An 11,477-nucleotide genomic window follows, 5' to 3' on the forward strand; every position below is an offset into this window, starting at 1 on the left:
GTCTTCTTCACCTTTTTTCCAATATTTTCAACTCGCCAATCGGTCCTCCCTCTTGCAAATAATTTCAGCCTTTGATCGGGGAGGGAAATATCCATCTCAGAAATAGTGAATCCCTTCTTTTCATCCCCTCCGATATTATGGCCTTGCCTCAAATGTTCAATCCCAATATCTCTTCCCGGGACATAAAATTTTTGGATCACTCGTAACCTCGGATTCATAGTTCGGGCTATCATTGTGAGATAACACCCCGAACCAACTTCTCCCATGCCGGATGATGCTTCACAAATCCACCTTTCAACCACGATGTAGGTGGGATCAATCACTTGCTTCTTCACCAATGCAGCATACATTCAATTTAATTCTTGGTCGGTGACCTTCGATTCTCTCATCCTCAGGAGAATTCTTTTGCTCAACCAAGAGTGGAATATTTGGAGGGTCACATTACTTATATTCTTCCTTTGGCGGTTGACATCTTTTGCTATCTTTGTCCAAAATTCATCACGCTCTCCATCTTCAACTTGCACCATTTCATATGCATTACTTTTGAATCCGAGCAACCTCCCTATTTCTCCATAGGTGATGACTTTTTCTTCATTCTTGAGCCGAAATTTCAGACATGTAACTTCTTCATCATCCACCACTTCCGTTGTTTTCTCCAGTGTCATGAACATCTCCAGAGCCACTTCTTCTTGCATGTCTACAGTGACACCGTCGGAAAATAACTTCCAACCGATGTTCTCCAAGAGCTCATAGATGTCAGGATGGAATCCCAACTTCTCCAATGCTTCATCATCAAAATCATAATTTGCTTGCAGTCTTCCCTTCATGAACTTGAGCCTTTCTTCTTCTTCCTTCGACAAAATAATAAACTCATATTCTGAATTCTTGGGCTTGTATGGCGGTGGTGCAGATGACCTTGTCGAACGCCGTGGAGGAGGTGGCATCCCTTCGGTGAATCTCATGGAGGAGCTTCTCGGGTCTCTCATCCCACCAAGGAGCAGCATGTCGCTCCTCGGTGCGGGGTTGTCTTCCTCCATGCTCCGCGGAGACTCGGAGACCGAGTGCCTCCGCGAAGAACTTGCCGATACGTCGGATGTTGATGAACGTGTCCTTCTCCCGGCGATGAACTTCATGAGGCCACTCACAGTGACTCCTTGCTGCACACACTCAAAAACAAAGACACCGGGGGTTTCTTGCCGATGGGAGAACAACATATCGAAGAGTGGAACAAACTAGGAATTGTGGTGAATTTTCTGAGATTTTTGGAGTAGGTTTTGGGGGACGAATTTTTCAGGGCTCTAACTGATGTTTCTGGGAAAAGAACTTGAAGAACATAAGCAAGGAATTGAATGAGGAGTGCACCTATCAAAGGGGAGCACCAGAGCTCTTAAAAAGGGGCCAGGCCGGCCGGCCTTGGGTGTTTTTGGCTCTCCTCCACTTCAATTTTCTCTGGTGGCTTCCTGGTGCAATTATTTGCTTCTGTCCAGTACATCTTGCATGCTTTGCACTGTCCAAATCCCATGAACCACTCCTTCTTTGCCTTTGATGTCCACTTGCAACATTATTTCTTCACTTTGTGTCATTCACCTTGTCCCATGCTTCATCATTCATCACATGGTGCCATCTTTGCTGAAAATCACATGTCCTTCCCATGCATGGCTGCTCCCTCCTTTGAATTATTTGCATGTGGTGGTAGGTAGAGAGCACAAATCTTTCCCATGAACTCACTTTGATCAATGGATGTTAATCAAGCACATAAACCCTTTCCAAATCATGCTTAGATGTTTAATCCTCCTCTAACTTCGAAATTTCAGAATTGACTCAAAGCATGCAATGAGTTTAAATGAATAAACAGAGGGGAATTGAAACATCTTTACATTTGTAAGTCGAAAAATATTTCCCGACTACATTAATTTTGATTGCACCGGAACCGTTCACTTTCATGAATTGATAGCGAACAATCTCAAATTCAACCGTGGGTCTTGGGTTTAGGTTCTATTTTTTCCAAAATGAGAGAAAGAGAATTTTGAAAAAGAGAATAATTAAGGTTAGGAAAATTCTAGTCCTATGGTTATGAAACTGAAAATTCTCTCTATGTTTGTGCGAACCTACGCATCAAGAATTTAAGTAATATAAACATAGCGCGGCTCTACTCGTGTGTTTAATCTCAACTTGGTCCGGCCGTCATGGACAGGACGGTCGCCAAAAATGGGTATGGAATTTTGGATGTGGCTTTCCGCTTTCTCAAGAAGAGGCAAATAAATCATAGGATGGCTCATGTCATTGGTTTAGAATAAGAAACAACATCAAAATGACCGAGAGAATAAAATCCAAATCGAATTGTTCGACCAAACGACCAATTGTTCAAAAGTTTATCATGTTCTTGCGTAGCAAAATTCTCGACTCACTTACCTAAACCTTTCACGGGTTGTCCTCCCGGCAGCTTATTCTTGACTTGACGAACGGGTTGAACTCCCGACAGCTTTATTCTTGACTCGACGAACGGGTTGCCTCCCGCGAAGCGCTTCGTTTATAGTCTATAGCTAGACTTTCTTCTTCTTCACTTCGGACCAACGCCCAGTGATGGCGCTGCAGTCTTGGGTACCCACTTCCGCACAATCCGTGGTGCGGGTTTGTCTTCTAGGTTAGTCATCTTTTTGGTCTTCACAGGCGGGCTTTTAGCTTTCTTCTTGATGGGTGCAGCGATCTTCTTTGTCGCGATGGACGCGACGACTTCTATCTCCTTCTTCGCTTCCTTCTTGTTCGGCTCCTCTTCTTTCTTTGGCTTCTTCTCTGTGACACGGTGGTGAGGCGGAACATATTTGACATTGATCATGTTGCATACCTCGAGGCGTGGACGAAACTTGAATTCGCTTGTGGTGCCATTGATGTCGAATTTTATCTCCCCCTTGCCAACGTCGATGTTTGCCCTTGCGGTCTTGAGGAAAGGCCTCCCAAGTATGAGAGGCACCTTGCTCCCTTCTCCCATATCAAGAATCACAAAGTCAACGGGGACTAAGTGTTCTCCAATCTTCACGGGCACGTCTTCGGCGATTCCCAAAGGATAGCGAACGGAATTGTCCGCTAACTCTAGGCACATGGCGGTGGGCTCCGGCTCCGGTAAGCGTAGCTTCTCGAACACATTCTTTGGCATGACGCTCACACTTACACCGAGATCACAAAGTGCTCTTTCGAACATAAGAGATCCAATGGAACACGTGATGGTAGGACATCTGGGGTCCCTCTTCTTTTCAGGAGCTTCATTAGCGATTGCCGCACTACATTCCTCGGTTAGCTTGACAGTGCTTGGCGGTATCTCGCGCTTGTTTCCCATGATGTCTTTGAAGTAGCGAGAATACATCAGAACTTGTAGAGCGTCCAAGAGCGGCATATTGATGCTCAACCTGCATACCATGTCAACAAATTTGTTGAATTGCTCATCTTTATGTTTACCTTTGCGGTATCGTGGCCTTGGTGGTAGAATCTTGGTGTCTATATCATCTAGCTCAAACTCCGGCTCTTCGGTGACTATCTCTGGCATAGGAGTAGGTGCCTTCTCCTTGATGATGGTCTCCACTTCAACTCTTGGCTTAGGCTTCCTTGCTCCCGCTGCATGTTCGGGTTCTTCGGTCTCCTTTCCTGAGCGAGTTTGAATTTCCTTAGCCGTCTCCGGACTTTGAGGTTGCCCGGGCAGTTTTCCATCATTACTACATAGGCGTCCGGCGAGCTGGGCTACTTGCGTCTCTAGCATCTTCATCATGTTGAGTACTTGAAGGTTAGAACTCCCGACCTCCGTCACCTTGCCATCAATGTTCTCCAAGATCTTGTCCATAGCCTTGAACTTGGTGACAGTGTCCTTGTTGATCTTGCCTTGCTCCTCCATGAACTCCTTCAATTGTATACGAAGAGGCATCGAGTTTTGAATGGAAGAGCTTGCATTAAATTGGGGTCTACCTTGTCCGTAGCGGAAGTTGGTTGGCGGAATCTATTCTCCTTTCTTCATGTAGTCGAGCATCTTGGCTTCCTCCGGGCAATTCTTTTGGACATGGCCGTACTCTCCACATTCTTTACATGTAGACCTTGCTTCGGCCGCCTTCAAATCAATAGCTTGGGCTTCTCTCTTTTCCACTTCCATCTTCTCCAACCTTCTCATGAGCGAGTCGATCTTCCCTTCTAGCACTTCTTCGCGTTCTACTTGTAATACACTCTTCGCGGCGCCCACGACTTGGAGTGGTTGTAGGCGCCCCGATGATGCCCAAGCGTCATTGTCCGCCACCTTCTTGAATAGCTTGAAAACTTGAGTAGGCATGAGCTCAATGATAGAACCTCCGGCCGATGCGTCAATGATCCCCCTTGATGCAGTGGTGAGGCCTTGATAGAACTTCTGGACTACATCCTCCCTTGAGAACTTGTGATGAGGTACGGCGCGGATGTAGTCGTTGAAGCGCTCATAGGCTTCCACAATAGTATCCGTCGGGGCTTGCGCGAATGTTGCAATCTTGTTGCGCAGAATCTGGGACTTGCCCGGCGAGTAGAACTCCGTCATGAATTCTTTCATCAAGGACCCTCAATTTTGCACCGTGCGCGGTGGTAGAGAATGAAACCATTGCAGCGCTCTCCCAAGTAGAGAGAACGGAAAGAGCCTTGCTCTTATTTGATCTTGAGTCATCCCTTGCATGTCGAAGGTGCGGCATAGTTGGAGGAACGCTTGAAGATGTAGATTAGCGTCTTTTTTTCCAGTGAAGGGTGAGCTTTGCACCATCCTTATGATTGAAGTCTTGATCTCGAACGGAACTCCGATGTTGTCGAGAATTTGGATCGGCAAGTCCCGAATGTCCGGAGTGCATAGCTCTCCGATCGTACGTTCCTGCTCCGGTAGCGCCATCCCTTGGTGAAGTGGCGCCTCCTTTGGAATTGTTGGTGGAGTTGCTTGAGATGAAGACGATGAACCGTCGGCTTCGACTTTTGGATCTACTAGTTCCGGCTTCCTTGATCGTGCTTCTCGTCTCCTTTGCCTGTAATTTTTTTCTGGATCATCCACAAAATTTTCGGGTTTGTTGGAGAGGCTCTCGTCCATCTCCTGTTAGGGGTTAGTGAAAAAGAAAAAAAATATACCAGATCTAAAAGATGAATATACAAGATCTAAAACATAAAAGAAAAATAAAGCAAAATAAAGCAAACTCTAGATTAGATTGATTTTCGTGGAATAGATCCGTTTTTTTAGTTAGCTCAGAAAAATAAGAGATCTAAAAAAGGTCAAAAAGAAAAATCAAGAAATATTTACGAATGCAAGTAAGATTGGATCTTAAATCGATGGTTCCCCGGCAACGGCGCCAGAAAAGCTTGTTGACGCTCCTTAGCACCCCCGATTTATATACCACAAGTGCATGGTTTCGTGTAGCTTTTCCCTTAGAGTATTTCCCCAAGGTTTATCAATCCACGGAACCAAAGAGACAAGAAACAATCTATTAGCATAGAGATTCCTTTGTGTTGATGTGGTGTAAAACGAATCCAATCTATTAAAATCAACAAACACCGAAGGTAGCAAGAGAAAGTTAGAGATAACCAATCTAGATCACCTAGATCATGCATATGTTGTAGTTCCAGCTAGATGTAATGAAGTAAGATAGATGTGAATCTCAATGAAAAGCATCTTTAAACTCAAAATCTCCAATCCGATCCCTCGATACCCCACCTACTTAGTGGCAACGGCCTGTCACGACACCACCCCTTTCGACAAAAGTACCCTGAAGCAAGTCGAACCCCCTTTGGTAGTTCCGCCATGAACCTCTAGCCACCATGACTACAAGATCATGCTAAGCGATCTATCTCGATAATAGATTTAGGATGAAGCAAACCCAAAGAAAAGAACGAAATCGAAAGAGAGAACATGGTCGCTAAACATTCGGAATCACAAAATAACTTCACCATGAATGATTGTACATCACAAGATCACAACCGGGGCCCTACCTTGATCTTGATGATCCTAGCTCCAGAACTCCGACGTGGTCTTCCTTGCAAGGTTCCCACGTCGGTTAGGGAATCCCCTAGACAACTAGCACGACCCTCGGCTCTCCGAGAGGTGTCCCTCTATCTTCTCTGCTCCTTGGCGTCGTCTCCCGAATTGATCTCTGCGTGAACCTTGGGGAGGGGTCTTTAAATAGCCTCAGGAAACCCTAGGTCAAAGGGGAGGTCGAACCGACCTAAAAAAGGGCTGGGCCGGCCGGCCGGCCTAGCTCATTCCTTCGCCGTCTCGTGTTCTTCTTTCTCCCCAAGTCTCCTAGAATCTTCTAGAGTTTATGTCTTTCACGATTGCACCCCATTAGACGTCGTTATCTTCGAGGAAAAGGATATGATGGAAAATCCTTCCTTAAATATCTCTTTACTTTGCTTAGCCCCTAAGTATCTTGTCTTATCTTGTGGGCTTCGTCCTTTGGCTTTCTTCGTGTCATCGCGTGATCGTGGGCCTCGCCATTTCATGCTCCAAAATTGGTCAAAAACCTGCAAAAACGAAGTACCTCCAAAATATATGTGCAAACGCGAAAACGACCAATAATTGGGCTGAGGTTAGTATGGTTAGTGATTCTGATATTAAATCATGCCATTATCAAAGTTAAACAGGGGATAAAATGGATACTTAAGGAGCGCCAACAGCAAGGTAAAATCTGGCAAACCAAATCTCCTCTGGAATCTAAAACTCGAGAACAACCCTCCTTGAAGCGAACTTCAAACCCCTCATCAAGAAGTTGCGAAACAGAGAGCAAATTGAACCCAAGGTTCGAAACCAAAGCAACTTCTCTTAGGGTAAAGCGATCAGAAACACGAACAGCGCCAATTCCACGTACCTTTCCTTTTCCATTGTCCCCGGACACAATGTACTCCTTTGAGCGCATCGGGGTGAGGCTGGAGAACCATTTGTCATTCCCGGTCATATGGCGCGAACAACCAGAGTCCATGATCCACCTGTTCTCCAAGCCTCCAACCTGCACATCAGTAGTGAGACAAAGGGCGAGCAAATGTCTCAACACTGGGGTTAGCAAAGTGTGAAGCAAACCAGTGTCGAGCCATTTGCTCTACAGAAGGGTTAGCAAAATCAGGTAAACCGTATCACCTGTCCCGTCTACTGCGAGGCTGACGACCACCACCGCGAAGAAAGCGTGGTGCATCGTAACCTCCTCCAAAGCCTCGGTCCCGTGGTCCGTAGCTGTACTGAGGACGACCAGGAGCACGACCGGCAAAGCGACCACCCGCTGGAGCACGTTAATCACCACCGTCTCCCTGTCCTCCACCTTCATGGCGTGCCTTAGCATCTTGCCTACCACCACGCCGAGGAGGATCATGCACTCGGGCAGAGTACATGTCCGAGTTACGTCTCTCCTGCTCATGCCTCACAGCCCGCTTCCTCCTGAAGCAAAACTCCTCCAGGTGACCGTCTCCGTGACAGTACTCGCAGTGGTACCTCACCTCTCTCTTGGGAGGTGGAGGCCCCACCTTTGGATGGAAAGGAGCAGCCCCCTTCTTCTGGGCAACCTAGGCTGTGGCAGCAGGGAGCGTATCGAGGGGATTCCTCAGCTCATTGGGCTTTGGAACCCAAACCTGCTTATGTGGATGTGCTTTTGGTGGTTCTTTAAGCACACCATCCACAGGGTCAACAGGCGAAGGCTGCGTGCTCGTACCGAGTGGGGAGGAGACGAGGTGCTTCGGCCACGGGAGCAGGCGGCGGCGGGCGGAGGCGGCCCTAGCGTCGGCGCTGCAAGGCGAGAGGAGGGGCTAGCAGCGGCGGAAGGGTTTACGGTGGTGGGGAGCATGATGGGAGGCCTATTTATAGGCGGAGTAAGGCGGTGGGGAGGGCTGAGCGCGTTGGAGCCGGCCGACGAGCTCCGCGGGGCGCCATTAATGGCGTTCGGCCGATTGCGAGCGTCGGCGACGCGATTCGCGGCGGCGACGCGACATCTCGGGCAGAGGGCACATGGAGGGGCCGGCTGTGGAGCCTTGTGTCGAGCTGTGCGGCCTGTGCGGCTCGGCGGGCGGCGCGGCGACGACACTGTGCGAGACGTCCAGGTGATGGGACAGGTCCGGCAGCAGCGAGCGGCACAGCCGCGTGGAGCGCGTGCGTGCGTGCGTGGACGGGAGGGTCGTGGCGAGCGTCTCGGCAGCGTGCGGCGAGTCGTGCGGCGGGCGTCGCGGCACACGGAGCGCGTGCGCAGGGGCACACGCGTGGGCGCTCGGAGGCGGCCAGGAGTGAGCGCACGCGCGAGCTAGGCAGGGAGCAGGGGCCGGCGTGCTCGGGCAGGGAGCAGCCGGGTTGAGGCGGTGGCCGGCGCAAGTGGCACGGCGGCGTCGAGCTACTCTACGCGTGCGCGAGAGCATGGCAGAGGAGAGAGAGAGAGAGAGAGAGAGAGAGAGAGAGAGAGAGAGAGAGAGAGAGAGATTCGCTCGGCGGATTTCGCGGCGGCGACCGCGGCCGGTCGCGCACGCACGGCGGTCGTCGGTACGCGACGTGCGGAATAGGAAAAGAAAGAGATGACACAGTGATTTATTTCGGGTGTCGGTGCGGAGATCCGATGGGACAGGTTTCGGGAATTATGGCTCAAGGGTTTAGGAAGGTTTTGAGCTCAATGATGAAAATAATTTTAGCGCGTGATTTAATTTTAGTGAATTTTTCGGGATGTCACAGTCGCCAAGTGGTTTTCGAACCGGTTAGGGTAATGAAAACCTTAACCAGGCCCTAATGCCAATTGAGGGACCGAAAAGACGACCAGAAGGTGGGTGAATGGGAGCCGATAAAAATAATCGCAATCGCAAGTTCGGCTTAAGATCCCAAGTACACACCGGACCCTAGAATCCTAGGTGAAATATGGAGTAGCTATGGATGAGCTACGCCAACACACAACACCCCTAGGAACAAGCGAGAACCAATGCGAATGCAAACATGAAGTAACAGCGCAAGAAACAGCACGGTATATGAACACCGGTTAAACCGACGTGTGAAGAAAGTCTTCACCGGTTCAACCGACATCACAGAACCGGCAGCAAGAAAAGCGAGCACCGGTTGATCCGACGCAGGGATTAACAAAGCATCGGTTCAACCGGCGACACTACACCGGATGATCCGACAAAATCAAGAGTTGACGTCGGTGCAGTTGTCCAGAGACGCCTCAAACCGGACTCATGAACACCGGTTAAACTAACGGTACATCTACATCGGTGTAATTGTCCAGAGAGGCCTCAAAGCATACCCAGCTGAACACCGGTTGATCCGACGCTGAACAAACTCTATACGTCGGTGCAACGAGGAAAAAGCAAGCAGGAGGTCGATGGTGAAGCTTCACCGGTTGATCCGATGCCCGTGGATAGCTAATGCACCGGTGCAACTAACGAACAGCAGAAAAACCCTAACGCATGAGTAACCTACTCACCGGTTGATCCGATGTGGATAGTTGCAAAGGCGTCGGTTCATCCGGTGGTAGGAAAAACCACAAGTTGTCTCCTATTTTACATGCATTGCAAACGCATGAGTTACATGCATTGCATCCCTGAAATTTATCAAATGAATTACACTGCATCACAAGTTGTCTCCTATTTTATTTGGAGTGTAGATATTTTCGACTTGAATGTTCACAGGATCGGATCGGAACAATTCAGTTTCACATGGCATATCTTTAATTTTGGGCGCATGCTGAGTTAGAAAATGCAAGGTGCATGGCATGTATTTATCATGCATGTAGCATGAAATCCTGTAGGGTTCCAGAAGACCCTATATATTTTGCAAATTAGTGACGATGTGCTTATTAGATCTGTACATGTGGTTGGCAGGAAAGTATGTGTGGGAATGCATTCCCCTAAAATTTGCTTCACTCGATGGGGATCCTGAAAAGTTCTAGCTAGTAAATGAGAAACGACAATAGATACCCACGGCCACGCTACTAGTGTGCGGGCCATCGTCGTTCTTGCATGCACAGATCGAGAGATATATACTACTGGAATCAGAACAATATATGGGGCAGGGGGGCACAAGAGATATGGCATATATTAAGAATTTAAGATCACCTGAAGAAGCTCCCAACAGTACAGATTGTTTCAATTAAAGACGGATGCCTGCTAAAGACTGAAAGCTCTAACATAATTGAGAAACATCAGGACACAACCGAAGAGCTAGCACACCAAATACCACGCCCTTTGGATAGCAGCACCGGCAATATAAGTTCTTGCCGATGAATTCCATGAGAAGAACACATCAATTACACATGGGCTAGTACGTACATGAGGAGCTGATCGATCATGACGATAGAATCCAACACTGACGCACGGTGGTTACCTCGAAACAGCTGACTTGCACTCACCATAAAGATCGAAATCGAATTATCTAAGCAAACAAACGGGGCCAATTAAAGCTGGGTGGAGGAGGAGGATCGAAGAGGAACCAATTAAAGCCTGAGGGTGAGGTCCAGCTCGTCGGCGCCGTAGACATGCTCCGACGACCTCCTCTTGCTGCTCGGCACCGGAGCGGCGGCAACGGCAGCAGGCTGCAGCTGCTCGTCCATCCTCGCCCTCTTATCTTCTGCGAAGACGGCGACTCCGGCGTCGCGTGCGGCCGCCCCGTGCGCGCGGAGGGCAGTGGCGATCTCCCTCCGGCGCTTGGCCAGGCTGCGCTCGTACTTGTGCGCGTTCTGGTGGCCGCCGAGCGCCTGGGAGCTGAAGAACTTGCGGTCGCAGTACATGCAGACGAAGTAGCCCGGCGGCTCCGGCGAGGCCGACGAGGCGTGGAAGAGGGTGAGTTGAAGGTTGAGCTCCTGCTCCATTACACACGGTCTGTGTGAGGTGGGTATGAGAGATGGCTTAATTTGCAACAGAAATCGTGGTGCTAAGCGAGTATTAAATATAGCGCCCAACTGTTGTAGCACTGGTCCGTGAGATCATCAATAAGTTACTGGGGAGTACAGCCAGTGGACGGGGGGTGTGCACGCTTCCGTTTGGTAGGTCCGTGGCGACCAACGGAAGAATCATATCAGGCCAAGCAAGTTGCTTGCCGCGCGCCGGAGGCCAGGAGCACACCAGCTGAGTCAGACAAAAAACTTTTGGAAACACACACCTCTCAATCTCATGAAAGTCCAGCCATCGCTACCTCTATAATTTCTTGGACGACAGAAGTTTCAGATTAGCTAACAGATGTTTACTTATTATCTAGCTACTACGGCAGAGTTTTGCCCGTATTTGCATTTCAATAATCTTTGTCATTCAGCAACTTCAAGGAGCTGAGGATCGAGCTAGTGAAGAAGGACGAATAATGGCAGAATAGGTAAAATTTAAGCTTTACCACACGGTGAGAAAAGCAAAAAGCTATAGTTTTATTAATCAAAACACTATGCAAAGCAGCAAGGCTCCTCACTACTGTTAAGCACGTGCACCTGCTGACGTGCACACACATATGCAGCACAGAGACAAACAAGGAACGGGTCACATGCACAGCGAATATG

The 11,477-nt window shown here is 48.8% G+C and overlaps 1 protein-coding gene across 1 annotated transcript; it reads right to left on the bottom strand.

The window, feature by feature from the left end:
* Positions 1-10,006: 10,006 nt before the first annotated feature.
* Positions 10,007-10,933, bottom strand: LOC120660731 (zinc finger protein 1-like). Its single transcript, XM_039939362.1, has one exon. The coding sequence runs from the start codon at positions 10,800-10,802 to the stop codon at positions 10,428-10,430; it is 375 nt and encodes a 124-aa protein (XP_039795296.1). The 5' UTR covers positions 10,803-10,933; the 3' UTR covers positions 10,007-10,427.
* Between the last annotated feature and the right edge of the window lie 544 nt (positions 10,934-11,477).

The sequence above is a fragment of the Panicum virgatum genome, chromosome 2N (assembly GCF_016808335.1).
Source record: "Panicum virgatum strain AP13 chromosome 2N, P.virgatum_v5, whole genome shotgun sequence".
Classification (NCBI taxonomy): domain Eukaryota; kingdom Viridiplantae; phylum Streptophyta; class Magnoliopsida; order Poales; family Poaceae; genus Panicum; species Panicum virgatum.